The following is an 18,135-nucleotide window of genomic DNA, read 5'->3' as shown; positions in this document are numbered from 1 at the left end:
TTTCCTTCCCTCCCTCTCTCTCACCCTCTCATTCTCCCATCCACTCATCTTCCTTTCTTAGTTACTTCCTCCCTACATTCCCCTTCCTTGTTTCCTTATTCCTAATTTAATACAAAAACCAGTCACACTCATGTTGGTTTTCGTGAGTCTGGCATTCTAAGTAGTGTCACTGGACATTGAACAAATAAGCAAATGTACCCAGAATTATGGGAGTTAAGTTTCTGAGTAACAGAGTGTGACAAGGAACTAGGGAGAGGTTGAATGAACTCTCTAGTGTTGAGTTGGTAGTGGAGCTACTAGAAGACATTTTATATATATACACACACAGATACAGAAATCAATACAAATATAAAGGATGTGTCTGGACATACATCTAAGTCACAGCTCCATCCAAGGGAATCTGGAAACAGAGATGTACTGGGTAGCAGTGAGAACACTTAACTCCTTGGTTTCTAAAGTACTGAAAGGTTCCTGAACTCCTTGGAACATTGGCTGATTCTAGAATGGACCAGGGAATGTATCAGAAGAAAGCTGGAATATCATGATGCAAAGAACAACTCAGGAAATACTCAGAGATAGGAACATGTGATAAAATAAGAACCCTGAAATAATGTGAAAGGATGCTCAGTAGCAAAATCTGGGATAATATGAGTGATATAGTAACTGGCTATAATCTCGTGAGTAGGGCAGGAATCATCACATCTGTAGCCTAAACATATCAGCAAATATATGAGAAGATAAGAAAATATTCTTCTTTATATGAAAAGGCCAGCAAATTAATATAGTAAACTATATTGGATTTTGAATGTTGCAATTTAAAAACATTATAGAAGTATTTAATCATGGCCCAAAATAGCAATAGAGGCTATAAGTGGGGTGCAGGTGGAAGAAAGGATAAGCTGCTCATATGGCCTTAAAAAGTGACTCTACCCCAAAACCACACCCACGTTTTATTGCCACCACCAATGTAAGTGGCCCAGTTTTACAGCTTCATAACTAATCCCAAAAGAGGTACCAGGCCAAGCTAGTATAACTCAGAGGTATGCTGGTTTGGGGGCTTAAGACACTGGGACCCCTTGAGAAAAGGATACACCAAGTCCCTTCCCTGCCAAAGCACTGACAGACACACCTACACCTCACAGCTTCTGCAATGGAAATGTCCCAGCTGCACTGCATGACTAATTTCTGAAGAGACACCAAGCCATCAAAACTCCTAGGTACATCCTTCTTTGAACTAAAAACTCTGCCATGAATACAGATCACCTTCACAGCTACATGATTAATCTTGGAAGACACACCAAACTAATCAAAGTCAAGGTACACAGGTCTTGGGCTGAAAACTCAGGGCCTCTTAGGTAGAGGGGCAGAATGATAATTGTCCTAGTTCTACAAACAGATCCTGGAGCTCCCGAAGAGTGTGGCCATGCAACACCTCCTAATTCCACAATACTGGCAGCCCAGTAGGAGCAGAAGTAAATTAGATGAAAAGGTAGCATATAAGCCAACTAAGTTGAATAAGCAAAAACAGTAGCACAGAAGGCTCAACTAGCAATAAACAGCTCAGTAAATTCTCAGATGAAGACTTTAATAATCCCATGGTGAGACATAACAATTTTCACACATTTTCTTTTACTGAATTATTTTCTGATAATCCCACTTACCATTTTGTTGTAATAAGCGTTATAAAATATTTTGTGTGTGCCAAGGGAAGTAGATGGGGAAACTGGGGATAATGCTGGAGGGAAGGTCACACTGGTAGTGGGGTTGGTGTTGGAATGGAACATTGAGTGCCCAAAGCAACTGTATTATGAACAAATGTGTAAACCATGCTGTTTAAGTAAAATTAAAAAAAAAAAGAGTGACTCCAGATGCCAGAGACATTCTATAGCAGGCATATTGCTTGCCTTGCACATGATGATTACTTCTGATCCCCAGAACTTCTGTGGTTTCTGGAGCCCTATCAGGAGTGATTCCAAATCATTGAGCCAGGGGCACTGCCTAGTGTGATCAAATAAAATTTTTTTTGTTTTGGTTTTTGTTTTGGGGCCATACCCGGTGACACGCAAGGCTCAGAAATCACTACTGACTCTTAATTCACTGCTGGTGGGAATGCTGTCTAGTCCAGCCTTTATGGAAAACAATATAGCGATTCCTCAAAAAACTGGAAATTGAACTCTCATATGATCCAGGTATACCACTCCTAAGGATATACCCTAGGAACACAAAAATACAATTCAAACATCCCTCCCTCACACCTATATTCACTGCAGCACTATTTACGATAGCCAGACTCTGGAAACAACCAAGATGCCCTTCAACAGACGAATGGCTAAAGAAATTGTGGTACATATACACAATGGAATATTATGAAGCCATCAGGTGAGATGACATCATGAAATGTTCCTATACGTGGATGTACATGGAATCTATTATGTTGAGTGAAATAAGTCAGAAGGAGAGGGGTAGACAGGGAATGGTCTCACTCATCTATGGGTTTTAAAAAAAATTAAAGACATTACTGTAATAAAGCCCAGAAACAATAGCGTTAAGGGCTGGAAGGGCTGGAAGGACCAGCTCACAATTTGAAGCTCATCACAAAGAGTGGTGAACTCTGTTAGGGAAATAACTGCACTAACAACTAAGCATGACAATGTTAAAGAATGAGAGAAGTAGAATGCCTGTCGAGAATACAGGCAGGGGCAGGGGAGGAAGGGGGCATTGGTGGTGGGAATGTTGCACTGGTGAAGGGGGGTATTCTGTTTATAACTGAAATCCAACTACAAACATGCTTGTAATCATTGTGCTTAAATAAAGATTTATATTTAAAAAAAATCTCTCCTAACTGGGGATCGAACCCAGGTTCATCCTGGGTCAGCCGCATACAAGGCAAATGCCCTACTATACTGTGCTATCACTCCAGCTCCCCAAATAAAATTTTTATAAAGTAACTTAGGTGCTGGAGCAATAGTATAGTGGTTAGTGGTTATGCTCTTACTTTGCATACAGTTAACCTGGGTTCAATCCCTGTTATCCTATACGGTCCTCCAAGCCTGCCAGGAGAGATCCCTGAATGCAGAGCCAGAAGTCAGCACTAAGCACCACTGAGTGTTGGATGCAAACAAAATACCCAAAACACTAACAACAACAAAAAGTTAAAGAGTGACTCTATCTCAATCCATTCTTTATTGTGAAGAATTGAAAGGGGAGGAATATGGTACACATTGTCTTAATTGATCAATCAAAATCAATAGCACCATGCATGGGACCATCTGACATTAAATAAGGTGTAATGATAACCAAGTAGCTTGTCTGTAATGTTTCTGCCCTAAACCTAATAACCTGGGTCATGTCATGAGAAAATATTGCATGCAACCAAGGTGAGAGATGACAGCCATTGCTATCATCTTCAACCAGGCAAAGGATTGGAAAGGCAGGGGTGTGGTTAGGAGGGGCACCTCACTCTATCCTTAAAGAGCCTAAAGTATATTAGTCAGATGAGTCTGGGATGGGGGTACGGAGAGATAATACATTGATAGGGAGCTTGACTGAATGTAGCATCCTCAGCACCCCAATTGGTTTCCAAAACTCTGCTACAAATGAGCCCTAAGTGCAGAGCTGGGAGTAATCCCTGAGCACTACCAAGGTGTGGCCCTAAATTCAACAAAAAATTTTAATTAAATAGTGAATGCCCCTTGGAAGGTTTCCTATGAGAAACTGTCCTTAAACTGGACTATGTGACGTCTTAGCTTTTCTCTGTGTCATCCCTAAAAGTCATGGCATGGTCAGCAAGTTCTCATCTAGCGAATCTCTTCTAAATATAAATATATTTATACATAGACACTTGGGTTAATAAATACAAGATAACATTTGTGTTTTACAAGAAACAGGATGTAAGTATAGACATTTATCTATATGTATGTCCTAGTTCCTATAAAAATGTTTGACACTGTGATCTTTACACTGACTGTATAGAAAGAGGAGGTACAGTAAAGGCACCCCATATACACCTCAACCCCAGGCCCTTTGCCTGGTCTGTATTGTGAATTGGGGGACAAAAAATGTTTGACAAAATGATGTACAGCATATTATAGATATGTGGAAAATGGGACTTTGTGAGAGAGTAAAAACTTCCTCTGCGCAATTAAATACAAACTGGTGCTAATCTGTACCATTTGTAAATTATAATTATTATGAGTCCTGAGTGCTCTGCCATTGGAACATAGCTGAGTTACAAGATGTTCCAGAATTCTTCCAAATACACACATGGGCTTGATGAAAAGCCTTGTTATGAGCCCTCAGAAGAGATGTGATCTTCTTCTTCCAGCTACTTTTTTTCTCACGACTTTAAAAATCTTGTGATTGATTTGTATTTTCATCTCTCTCCCCTCCCAATCTAGCTCCACTCACATGCCAATAATTAACTTGAGATAACAATCAAGTTCCTGGTTGATAATTGATCTTCAACGACACTTCAAGACACATTTACCACTCAAGTTGAATTTGGCAGAGCAAATGGAAAATTTGTTCTAAAAAAAATCCAAGTAATGTTGGCAACTCAAGAGGCCTTTTTCTATAGTTAGGGTGTAGACTCGCCACAAAAGATACAGCAGCCTTTGGATAGAAGACGGCACTTGGTATATTTAATTTTATTATCCAGACCCAGGAGCATATAGGGAACTATAGATAGATAGATAGATAGATAGATAGATAGATAGATAGATAGATAGATAGATAGATAGATAGATATAGATATAACACAAATATTATATATATATTTGAAGAAAACATGAACTTTATTTCACAGAAATAGGATTGAGGACTAAATTTTCACATCAGACTTTATATCAGCTTTTGTCCTATTTTGTCTGTTCAACTATAGACGTGACTTAGGAGAGTCCAAGGGTTTGTATTATTGAACTCACATTGCATCACATGTTCAAAAACTTTATTTACTTCACAAGCAGAGACTTTGGCCATAACATTAAACATTTAGCAACAGTTTAACATTTTTTTAAATGCCTTCAACTTGTCTCCTTCTGGCTTGGGATTCCAGCCAATATCCACCAACAAGGTCCCAGTGGAAAGATGCAACTGTTTTTTACTCCTACAAGAGAAACTCAGGCACCCTGAAAAGAGAGTATGTCCCAGGACAAAACATTTGGATGGAAACATCTGGAAACACAGAGTTAAAAGCAACACTGAGACATCTTTGAGGATCCAAACTAGTGTTTTGTATACTGTAATTTCTATCTTTAACTAGAACAGTTATTCTTAACCTTGCTTGTACATTATCCACTCCCCGACTGTTCTTAAAAAACAAAACCGTTGAATGGAATTTCTATGTGTACGGTCAAGCATGGGTCACCTTTTTTAAGTGCTGGAGAATTATAATAGCTCTGAGGGTTGAGACCCACTATAACCCTGCAGGTCATTGTTGACCCAACTTGCATTCCACCACCTACGTTTTTCTCTTGCCAAAGTGAGACTACTTGGGTTGGTTTCTATATTGCATAACTTCGGGGCTTAGCTGGATTGTGTCCTGGGTTCTGTGACTTCATGCATTCCTTTACAGACATCGGCAGACTGTTACTGAATTGCTCTTGGTGGTTGGGGATGGAATTTCAGAAATAAACAAGATCTGATGATTGCCAGTTGCCTATGACAAGCTCCATGGTTTCTTATGAGTGGAAACCAACCCTCCACGTGAAAAAACAATCAAATAAAGTCCAAAGAGCTCAAAGCTTCTTAGAAACAACCACAGAAGATCCCTCATTTGGGTTGTGGCTTAGCGAAACTTCGGGTCTCTAAGGGTTTCAAAGGACTGGATTTGGGCATGGCTGGGAGGATCTGGTTGAGAATATTCTACATATTTGTCAAAAAAAGACTACAACACATGTTTCTGGGGTTGACTACTTGAGTGAGGAATTGAGGGACCAAGGCTGAAGTGACAGGGTAGAACCTAGAGAAAGCAATATGCTTCCCTGCCTTGCTGAGGAGTTTGATCTCATCCTGATTGAAGGTTCTGGGGAGAGCAAGCCTGGCTTGTATTTTGGAAAGAGTGTGAAGACCAGAGTGTAGAGTAAGGCGGAGGGAAGTGTTTGGAGAGAGATGGATTGAGAAAGGAAAATCTTGAGCCCATCCCAAGCTGAATTCATCTTCTAGTCTCACTTCCCAAAGTAATCCTGCATATCTAGAGGTCAGCAGGGGATCTCATGCATGGGAGACATTTTGACCAAGCGAGCAATATGACAGGGGCTATAGGGCATGTTCTGGCATTGACGGATTGATAGGAAGTCGGGCTATTCTACTGGGATGTGCCTTAGAAGGAAGGATGTGATTTCTCCCATCTCCCATCTCCTTTCTACCTTGTAGAATGAAGTCCAAGACCAAGGTGGAGACCACTATTCAGAAACTAGAGGTAATTTTACAGGCTAGATTAACTGACCCAGAAGTTTAGGTTGTTCACAGGCAACGAGCTAAGAACCCAGATGTTGGGGCTGGGAAGGTGGCGCTAGAGGTAAGGTGTCTGCCTTACAAGCGCTAGCCAAGGAACGGACCGCGGTTCGATCCCCCGGCGTCCCATATGGTCCCCCCAAGCCAGGGGCGATTTCTGAGCACATAGCCAGGAGTAACCCCTGAGCGTCAAACGGGTGTGGCCCAAAAACCAAAAAAAAAAAAAAGAACCCAGATGTTGACCTCTGAGGAGAATGTGAAGCCAATCAAGAAGCAGAGTCGAATGTGACAGGGTTACATCTCTGTGTGCATCAGGCAGGAGAGTGGGGATGTGTGGGGCCCTGATTAACAAGGGCTTTTGATCATAGCATACTCAGCTTGGGGTCCTGGCTCTGCCTCTTACTGGCTGTGACTTCTCGGCAGGTAGCATCTTGTCGGTGAAACCCACTTCAGTGCCTGTTGTCAGGATTCAATGAGCCCAAGCGTGGAGTGCTTCCTCGACTGGCTTAGCCCAAGTGCCTGATGAGCCTGTGTGCTAATGAACATTCCGCTTTATTTAGACATCAATGCTCCCCGTGTCTTCATATGCTGAAGGACTGGAAAATCCCACTTAAGACCAACTGATTGTAATCCAACCAATTCCAATGAGATTCCATTGAGGGAATTGGAACTTATTACTAGAAAACACACAAGAACCAATATGAGAGAAAGATAGAGACAAAAAGGAGGAGGAAGAGAGGCAAAGGGAAAGAAAGAGGGAGAAAGTGGGGAAGGGAGAAAGAGATAGAGAGTGCTCTGTATTTCACACCCTACTGCAAAATGTGAACTGAAGCTCTCTTTAGCTGGTAGAATTTGGCTATTTTCATTTCTGCTCTTTGGAGGGTTAGAGATGTGGTTTGGGGGTCCACACCTGATGGTACTCAGGGGTTATTCCTGGCTCTGCTCAGGGTTCACTATTGGCAGGCTCGGTGTATCCTATGCTGGTAGGCCACATATAAATCAAGTCACTCAAGCCCTGTATTCACTCTCTGGCCCCCTTTATACTTTTTAAAAATTATTCATGTTTTTGTTTTGTTTTATATTGACTTTAAATTTTTTTATGCAGGAGTTGGAGAAAACTACAGCAGGTAGGGTGTTTGCCTTTACACGTAACAGACCCAGGTTTGATTTCTGGTACCCCATGTGTTCCTGAAGTACAGCCAGGAGGGATTCCTAAATACAGTGCCAGGATTAATTCCTGAATACATCCAGTGAGGCTCAAAACTCAAAACCAAAATCTTATCCATAGAGAATACAGAAGAGCTAGATCCATGGGGCTAGAGTGATAGCACAGCAGTAGGGCATTTGCCTGCACATGGTCTGAGACAGACTGGGTTAGATTCCTGGCATCTCATATGATACCTTGAGCCTGCCAGGGGTGATTTCTGAGTGTAGAGCCAGGAATGACCTCTGAGCATCATCGGGTGTGGCTCCCCAAACAAACAAACAAACAAACAAAAAGAACTAGATCCATCTTTGGTAAAAACCATAAATCAAGGGGCCCGAGTGGTGGTGCAAGAGGTAGGGTGTTTGCCTTGCACGTGCTGACCTAGGACGAACTAGACAGCGATTTGATGTCCCCCACCCCACCCCCCCGTGTCCCATATGGTCCCCAAGCCAGGAGTGATTTCTGAGCGTATAGCCAGGAGTAACCCCTAAGCATCACCAGGTATGACCCAACCTCCCCAAAATAAAACAAATAAAAAATAAAATCATAAGTTAAAACTTGAAAACTCCAAACACAAATATAAAAGAATAATTGACACATAGTGACAAATATTCCTGGGAATAGTTTCCAGGCTGTGGACCCAAGGATAGCACAAGAGAAAAACTTATAGCTGTCCCCCAATGTCTGATTAAGGCATTTTGTCACTCCAGCTCCAGCTAGGGATTACCAGAGTCCCATCCCACTTCTCTAGGACCAACCGACCCCTTGGTTGTGTTCACCCACGGAGTTCTCTATTGGGGTTTGGGGTCAGAACCCATTGCCTCCCTTTCACATGATTTCACAGATTAAAACCAGTTTGGAATAACAGAAAGGTCACAACACTCTGGAGTTGCCAGGAGAAAATACTAGAACCTCCACTCCAGAGTAAAACATATGGTAAGAGACTCAAAGATTAGCGTGCACCCATCCCAGGAGATCCTACAAAGGAATGAAGATGAACAGCTGAGGGCCTGAGAATGAAACTCTGAAAATGTACTTAGTAAAGATCTGATGAAGAGGAAAAGGAGGGGCAGCCAGAGATGAACATGAGTTTTCAAGAAGTTAGCTGCAGATCTCAGATATAAAAAAGGCCATGTTTATGTAGGGGGAGAAAGTACAGTGGGAAGGGTGCTTGCCTTGCATGTAGCTGACTGTGGTTCAATCCCCAGCACTCTATATAGTTCCTCGAGCCTACTAGGAGTTGAGAGTAAACGCTGAGCACCACTGGATGTGGCACCAAAACAAACAAAAAAGAGATTATGTTTTTAGAGAATAAAACGGAGGGGGGGATATTACAAGGGATGACTTGTACAACCAATGTACCAGGAGCTCAGCGAACTAGATAAAGGCAGGATGAGATAAAGTTGGCAAAGCCAGTCAAGGTACCCTCAGGAGGCATTTGGAAACCCAAGTTCCCAGGAAGGTGCTGACCACTTGTGGGGTTTTCTCTTAGTCCCTCCAAGGGATAATTGAGGCCATTTTAATTCATCTGGAAAAAAAACATTCAAAAGAACCAAAAGCCTAGGACGGGAGCTATAGTACAGCAGGTAGGCATTTGCCTTCCATGTGGCTAACATGGGTTCAATCCCCAGCATCTCGTATAGCCTCCAAGCCTGCCAAGAGTGATTTCTGAGCACAGAGCCAGAAGTGACCCCTGAGCGCAGCTGGGTGTGGCCCTAAAAACAACAAGAAAAACAAATAAAAGCCAGAAAATAAGTCTTGAGCACAGCCAGTTGTGGCCCCCAAACCAAAAATAAACAAACAAAACACACTAAAAACCTAATTGTTCTATATATGGAGTCTAAATCAGAAGTCTACAGAGTAGATAAATTTTCTTTCTTTTCATACAACTAATGATTTTACAAAGTATCATTTATACATTTTAATAGAATTTTTTCCTTTTTTTCCTTTCTCTTTCTTTCTTTCTTTCTTTCTTTCTTTCTTTCTTTCTTTCTTTCTTTCTTTCTTTCTTTCTTTCTTTCTTTCCTTCCTTCTTTCTTTTTTTCTTTTCTTTCTCTTTTTCTTTCTTTCTTTTTCTTTTTCTTTCTTTCTTTCTCTTTCTTTCTTTCTTTTTTTTTCCTCTTTCTTTTTTTTTTTTTGGAGTGGGGGAAAAAATTGAGCCATACCTGGTGGTGCTCAAGGATTACTCTTGGATCTGCACTCAGGATTCACTCCTGTTAGGCTGATAAGGCTCAGGGGACCATATAGGATGCCAGAATTAGACTTGATCAGTGTGAAGGACAGGTAAGCCCAGTACTATTGCTCCAGGCCCTAACCATGACTTTTTAACATAATCTTCCACCTGTATTTTAACCAACTGCCAGATTTTGAACATAGAAATGCTATCTTTCTTTCATGTGATCATTAACATGATGACTAAGTTAAGATCCTTATTTAAAAAATCTATGAATACAATCTCCTCCCCACCCCCATGGTCTTATTGCTAGCTGCAGAAACAGTTGGGCAAAGGGTAAAATAGTTTAATGTGGTTCAGTTTGGTTGATCGATTTGGGAGCCACGGGCAGAGATACGCAGGGGTTACTTTCTTTTCTGTCCTATGAAGGCGGGTTTTCTTGTGGTATTGTTTGGGACAATCATACGGTGCCAGGGTTCAAATGCCAGGCCTCCTGCATGCCACACCAAAGAGCAAGACTTTTAAAGACTTTCAAAATCTATTGTTGGGTTGTCTTCCAGAAAGACGGACCCAATTGCTCTTCTACCTTTATAACATGGGAAGGTTCCAGACATGGTGTCACCTTTATGACAGTGATGGTTTTATAATTTTCAGCATTCTCTTGGCTAATCTAACAAGTAAAATTCTATGCACACTGGAAGAACTAGAATGGACATCATAAACAACAGGGAGCGGAAGGTTTGGCTAGCAAATACCGGAAGTGACTAAGCTATCCTGAATGCACTTTGGAGCCATAAATGCAGGAAAATGTCTCAGTGCTATTCCAATGACGAATGGAACCACAACATCACTAGCCTCTCTCATTATACAACAGGGTGGCAAAGGAGACAGCACAATCCAGATCGAAATATGAAAACTCTTTCAATGTGTACAGTATAAGATTGCCGACATGTAAAGAATAGATTTAGAAAAGTGGTGGAAGTTAATATACCAAAATATTGAGAGCATTTCAGAGATGAACATTTTTTCCTCTTGTTTTCTCTGATTCTATTTTTTTCTGTTTTTTTTTTTAATCTAGTGTATTCATATCACTTTGACTTGGAAGGGGAAAAGAAAAAGCAACTTTTAATTTAAATCAGAAAGGGGTTAGTGAGAGAATGATTAGGAGCAGGGCCAGATGCCTGTGCATATAAAATGCTATTGGATCTCCAAACCACATGACACCCCCTTCCACTTCTGTCTGAAACCATGAAGACCCTCAAGAATTGCTGGGTACAAGCATTGAATAGTCCTGCTTGATTGACTATGTGATGCCAGGAATAGGTCTAGGGTTTCCCCCACATACCTTTGAATATGGCTTAGAAATCTCTCCCCTTAAAATTATATGAAAGATGCCTAAAGCCAAGAAGGAAAGCTATAGATGGTGAGATGCCAGTATCAGGTGAGGTTTAATACAAGCACCCAAGACATCAATAAAATTTGAATTTACTTAGGTCCAATGGAAGGATTTGCAGGCTCTCAGAAAAACGGGCAGGGATCGGGAGCAAGGAATGTGGTTCGCTTCAGTTATAGCAACTTCAGCTTGAGTTGGTTTTGACAGAGTTGTCAAGCAAGTAGAAAAGAGAAAATGCTTTATCAATAACATGCTTTTCCTCTTTAGCAAAGCATTTGACATTGTTTGATGGTACCCTGGGGAGGCAGAGGCAGAAAGGTGGATTGCACTCTCCTGGTACGAGTGAGCCCTTGAATACTTGTAGGAGCTAAATATTGAAAAGTTTGCTCAGTCACTCTACTTTGAACTCCAGTACCAACTTTTACCAGTTCAAACAGCTTATGGGATAGGAAACATGAGCTTGGAGGATGCTCTTTAATATTATAGGAAGTAGAGGAATAAATGTCTTCCATTAATATTGTTGAATGCTTGTATTATGTTTTGTTCATTTGAAATATAAAGTTATACCAACAGTATCAACTTAAATAGGTTCTTTAAAATTATAAATCTTTGGGGCTAAGAAGATAGTACAGGGAATAATATGTGGCCAACCTAGGTTTCATCTTCAAACTCCATATTGTCCCCCAAACCCTACCAGGAGAGATCCCTGAGCACAGAGCCAGAAGTGAGCCTTGAGCATAACTGGATGTGGAAAATAAATATTATTAATCCTAGCATTTTTAAAAACGCATTACATGAATACACACAAATCTCTCAAAACTGATCACTTCCCTTGTCTTATAGACAGATATATTTGGTGGACTGATTGATATGACAAAGATAATGGTAACTTTCCCATTTCTTTCTACATGTTCTTCTTCGTTTTCCTTCACAGAGTTTACATCTTCCAGAATTTTCCTTGCAACCACACACCTTTGCATTTATTCAACATATTTCTTTTCATTGGGGGTGGGTGTTTGGGCCACACCCAATGGCACTCAGAAGTTATTCCTGGCTCTGTGCTCAGAAATTGCTACTGGACAGATCCTGGGTATGTCCCGGGTCATCCATGTGCAAGGCAAATGCCCTACTGTTATGCTATGACTCTGGCTCTATCCAACACATTTCTACAGCTGTACATAACAATATGCAATCTAGAGGTTGGAACAATAGTACATCAGGTAGGGCATTTGCTTTATATGCTGCCAGTTTCGATCTCCAGCATCCCATATGGTCTCCAAAGCCTGCCAGAATAATTTCTGAGCAGAGTCAGGAGTAACCCCTGATCATCGCTGAATATGGCCCCCTCAAAAGAGCCCTAAATCAAATAAAATATGCAACTACTCTCAATCTATTTAGACACCATTCTGATCATTTAGGTCTGAAGAGATAATACAGCAGTCAGGGTACTTACCTTCCACACACTTGACCCAGATTAAATCCCTGGCATCTCATGTTGCCTATCAGGGGTGTTGCCTGAACCCCACCAGGAGTGATTCCCGAGTGCAAAGCAGCAGTAAGCCCTGAATATGATTTGGTGAGAACCTCCTCTTACACCTTCCCCGCTACTTAAAAATAAGCTGATGATTTAGAACAAACTCTCAAGAAGAAAATTGATAGGATTCTGTCTCCCTCAAGTCTTGAATATTTTTAACCAATTGCATAAAGACTCATAAAAGAAAAAACACTTTTATAAATTGTCAGGGGTCACAGAACAGAAAGTGAATGGTTGATCACAGCGACTCAGCATACCAGCCAGAAACCACAGAAGACATTTCACAAGCCTGATGTAAACCTCAGAGAGCTCACTGTTTAAGGACGGGGACAGTCCCAGCTTGAAGAAATTTCTTATGTTGCAGGGACCACAAGTTTAGCCTGACCCACTTGTGATTAAGCAGACACATAATTGGATCAGACCAAGTTCAAAGACAAGGACTGCTTTAGTTTGGGACACAAATGTTTCTTTGTGCTGCCACAATTGTCCTTGTGTCTTGGAACTGCTCACACCTGCAATCTGGCAGTTTCTGCAAGAGAGGACAAGAAAGATAGAGCAGTGGGTAAGGCACTTGTCTAGAAAACTACTAACCTGGGTTTGAACTCCCATACCCCAGATGATCTCCCCAAACCTGCCAGGAGTGATCTCTGAGTGCAAAGCCAGAAGTAAAGGCATAAATGTGGGGAGAAAGGGACTCTCATTCGATGCTGGTGGAAATGCAGTCTAGTTCTGGAAAACAATATGAATATTACACAAAAAAATTGGAAATTGAACTCCCATATGATCCAATAATACCACTCCTAGGGATATACCCTAGGAACACAAAAACACAATACAAAAATGCCCTCTACACTCCTATGTTCATTGCAGTGCTATTTACAATAGCCGAAACCTGGAAATAACCCACATGCCCAACAACACATGAGTGGCTAAAGAAATGGTGGTACATCTACACAGTGGAATACTTAGCTGGAAAAATAAAGTCATAAGGCATTTGTGTATACAATGGATGAACATAGAAATGATGCTGAGGGCCCAGAGAGATAGCACAGCGGCGTTTGCCTTGCAAGCAGCCAATCCAGGACCAAAGGTGGTTGGTTCGAATCTCGGCGTCCCATATGGTCCCCCGTGCCTGCCAGGAGCTATTTCTGAGCAGACAGCCAGGAGTAACCTCTGAGCACCACCGGGTGGGACCCAAAAACCAAAAAAAAAAAAAAAAAAAAAGAAAAAGAAAAAGAAATGATGCTGAGTAAAATGAATCAAAGGGAGAGGACTAAACATAAAATAATCTCACTCATCTGTGGGTTATAAGAAAAATAAAAGACAGTATGATAATATCCAGATTCAAGAAGACTGGTTCATGATAGAATGTTTGCCACAAAGAGCAGAGGGTGCAGTTAGAATAGAGAAGGGTCTACTATGATAATGACGATTGGAACTGATCACTCTAGACAAGAACTGAATGCTAAAAAAAATAAAGTGTTATGCATGGTACCCCCTCATTAGCAAGAGTGCAAACCACAATGTCATAAAAGGGAGGCGGGGAGAGAGAAGAGCAAAATAGCTGCCCCAGAGACAGGCAGGGGTGGGGAAATGAGAGGGAAATGAAGACATTGGTGTCTAGCAAGTTGCATTGGTGAAGGGTGGTATACATTCTATGACTAAAACCCAACCATTTCTGTTCATTTCTGTAACTATGGTGCTTAATAAAAGCAATTATATAAAAAAAATTCAAAACAAACACCAAAAAATAAGTAAACTCTAAGCCCCTAAGCACAGCTGAGTATGACTCCCCTTCTCCCCCCCCAAAAAATAACAAAATAACTGTGAGATTCAGGCCTTCTAAAAGACAATTTAAAAATCTGCAAATCATGTAGTAGAATAATAATTCAAAAGTCATGCATGTTTATCCTCGAGAGAAGACTCAGAAAGCTGTCTCCAAGAGCTTTAAGAACCATTAAATTTGTTTTCGAGTTCCCGAAGGCAGAACTTAGATTAATGAGAGATATTTATAAGAAGGATTGGTGTAGTGGAGAAATATTCATTAAGGAGAGATTTTCAGCAATGAAAGAGAAGCACTAAGTGTCCTGACATTGGAGCACTGAAGATCTAGACCCTGAACCCAGTGATGACCCCTCACAGATTCGGCTGTGACCTTCCTAGATGCTCTGTGGTTTCCATGGAAATGTGCACAAAAAGCAAATATTTTACCCAGATGTTCCACACAACTGTTTTCCCTATGTTCAGTTGTCTCCCTGCCCAGGGGTTTGTCTCTTGACTCATTTGTTCTGTGATTGTTATTGGGGAGGGGGAATGTAGACACAGAACCAAGGGGGTCTCCTATCTCTGAGGGCCTGTGACCTACCTCTGAGCTGTTCCCCAGCTGTGACTATTCCTTAAGGCCAGCTGCAAACAAAGGAAGCAAATCTTTGCCCTGAATTCTGACCCTCAGTCAAAGAAGAAAGACAAAATATGTATATTAGTAGCAATAAGAGAGATGATATATCAGGAGGTGAGAAAGGAAGCAGGGTAAAAGGAGTTAGAAAGGGGGCCAGCGAGGTGGTGCTAGAGGTAAGGTGTCTATCTGCCTTGCCAGCGCTAGCCAAGGAAGGACTGCGGTTCGATCCCCCCCCCCAGCATCCCATATGGTCACCCCAAGCCAGGGACAATTTCTGAGCGCGTAGCCAGGAGTAACCCCTGAGCATCAAACGGGTGAGACCCGAAAAACTAAAATTAATTAATTAATTAATTAAATTTAAAAAATAAAAAAATTTTTTAAAAAGGAGTTAGAAAGGTAGTAGAGGACAAGGTACAGACAGTCTTGCAGGCAGCCAACCTATGTTCAACCTCCAGCGCCAATATGATCACTGAGCTAGGAGTGAGCCCTGAGTACAAATGAGTGTAGCCCACCAAACAAAACGAAGGAAGGAAGGAAGGAAGGAAGGAAGGAAGGAAGGAAGGAAGGAAGGAAGGAAGGAAGGAAGGAAGGAAGGAAGGAAGGAAGGAAGGAAGGAAGGAAGGAAGAAAAGGAAGGAAGGAAGGAAGGAAGGGAGGGAGGGAGGAAGGAAGGAAGGAAGGAAGGGAGGGAGGGAGGAAGGAAGGAAGGAAGGAAGGAAGGGAGGGAGGGAGGGAGGGAGGGAGGGAGGGAGGGAAGGAGGGAGGGAGTAAGAAAGGGAGGAAGGAAGAGAGGGAGGGAGGGAGGGAAGGAGGGAGGAGGGAGGGAGGGAGGGAAGGAAGGGAGGAAGGAAGGGAGGAAGGGAGGGAGGGAGGGAGGGAAGGAGAAAGGAAGGGAGGGAGGGAGGAAGGAAAGAAACAAAGGAAGGAATAAGGGAGGGAAGAAGGAAGGAACGGAGAGATGGAAGGGAGGGAGGAAGGAAGGGAGGGAAGGAAGGGAAGAAGGGAGGGAGGAAGGGAGGGAGGGAAGGAGAAAGGAAGGGAGGGAGGAAAGAAGGAAGGAAGGAGAGAGGGAGGAAGGAAAGAAACAAAGGAAGGAAGAAGGGAGGGAAGAAGGAAGGAAAGGAGAGAAGGAAGGGAGGGAGGAAGGAAGGAGGAAGAAAGGAAAGAAGAAAGGAAGGAAGGAAAGGAAGGAAGGAAAATAAGGAAAGAAGAAAAAGGAAGGAAGGAAAGGAAGAAAGGAAGGAAAGGAAGGAAGGAAAAATAAGGGGAAAAGGAAGGAAGGAAAGGAAGGGAGGAAGGAAAGGAAGGGAAGAAGAAAGGAAGGAAGGAAGGAAGGAAGGAAGGAAGGAAGGAAGGAAGGAAGGAAGGGAAGAAAGGAAGGAAAACCCTAGGAACAGTCACCTCAGCTTTGATGAAGGGGTAGGGATGGGGCAAGGAAATGGGTAGAAAAAGGTATGGGGCTGGAGGAGGGATGAGTCCTTGCCCACCCCCACTGTTGATCCTTTCCACCTGGAAGAGATTTACACCTGCTTTAGGGAAAACTCAGAAAGTTCCAGCAGGGGCTAGAGAGATAGCATAGTGGTGGGGCATTTGCCATGCATTTGGCAGACCTGGGAATGACCAGGTTCAATTCCTGACATCCCATATGATCTGATCCCCTGAGCTTGCCAGGAGCGATTTCTGAGCCCAGAGTCAGGAGTAACTCCTGGAAATCGCCTGGTGTGGCTCAAAAACCAATAAACAAATAAAGTAATTAATTAATTAATTAATTAATTAAAAAAATCACTAAAGTTCCAGCAACTTTCAATAGTTAACACACCATATGGCCATATTGGGGGCAGAGTGTCCTGAACTCCATGACTATTATGTCCTCTTTTCTAATTGCCTCAGAGACCTCCCTGGAGGGTGAATTCCCCAAGCCTGGTCTTGAGGCCACTCTCGTGTGGGTCCTGAGCCTTGCTCACGTTCTGGAAGTACAATTGGTGGCTGGTTCTGGAGCCATTGGCCATTGTGGCTCAGCTTGAACTCTCCCATGGCCCTCCTCATCAGAGGTGGGGCTCAGAAGGGGAAAGAACGGAAATCGTACCATCACCCTCTCCCTTCTCCATGGTGCGTGTGGATGGATCTTCGGAGTGCAAAGCTGTGCTTGTTGGGATTTCCAAATCTGACTTCACAGGGTCATGTTCTTCCTGCCATCGTTAAACGACAGCTGTCCTGTTGCTGTCACCTCCACCCACGGCTGAAGAATTCTTTCCATAGTACAAAATGTTGAACCACTTTCTGCAGTGTCCTTGGAGAGAATCTATGCCATTTATTCTGCCTAGGTTAGTCTCTTTACCCCCCCAAATCAATTATACACACTGTCTACACACCCAAATCAGTTATACACATTGTTCAAGAACAGGCTTATCTCACTTTGCAATAGGTTAACATCATTCCTTATTTGTAGATAGAAATTTGCTTGTTTACACACACACACACACACACACACACACACACACACACACACACACACACACTTAGTTGCATGATTGGGACCATGGCATGCCCCATCAAAGTTTATTCCACTGGTACCTTTCGTGGTGGCCCATTAGCTTGCATCCAGTCATCCGCTATGACAGCGCGGCTAAGAATAGAATGTTTGTTCGGCGCCACGTATAAATAGATCCACGAGATGAATGTGTAAACGTGGAATCACCTAGAACAGGAATGTGGACTCAGTAAATTTTGATACGACTCTCAACTGCCACTCAACTAGGACGTGGCAGAGACGGCGGAAGAGCCTTTTTATGGGGACCGTAACAATTTCATAGGCATCAAGAATGCCGAGAAGCCAGTTCCTGCTGCTGCTGCTGTTGCTTCTACTACTACTGGAAGTGGATGTTCTCTTCCATGAACACCAGGTGGCAGAACAGACCCTCCTGCTCGTGTCCCAGTAGCCTCGAAGAAAGCTGAGATTTCAAGTCTCAAGTAGATGC

The 18,135-nt window shown here is 42.4% G+C and overlaps 1 protein-coding gene and 1 pseudogene across 1 annotated transcript in view; one reads left to right on the top strand and one right to left on the bottom strand.

Annotated features, from left to right (window-relative positions):
* APOH (apolipoprotein H) overlaps positions 1–17,838 on the bottom strand; it is a 34,198-nt gene extending 16,360 nt beyond the window's left edge. Inside the window, exon 1 of the mRNA XM_049780585.1 lies at positions 17,732–17,838. Coding sequence (XP_049636542.1) covers positions 17,732–17,766 — 35 coding nt within the window. The 5' untranslated portion in view covers positions 17,767–17,838. The remainder of the gene's footprint in view (positions 1–17,731) is intronic.
* On the top strand, positions 3,916–4,057 carry LOC126032500 (uncharacterized; annotated as a pseudogene).
* Positions 17,839–18,135: the final 297 nt, after the last annotated feature.

The sequence above is a fragment of the Suncus etruscus genome, chromosome 1 (assembly GCF_024139225.1).
Source record: "Suncus etruscus isolate mSunEtr1 chromosome 1, mSunEtr1.pri.cur, whole genome shotgun sequence".
Classification (NCBI taxonomy): Eukaryota; Metazoa; Chordata; class Mammalia; order Eulipotyphla; family Soricidae; genus Suncus; species Suncus etruscus.
Note: the sequence above shows the minus strand (reverse complement) of the source record. Positions and strands in the feature narration are given on the sequence as shown.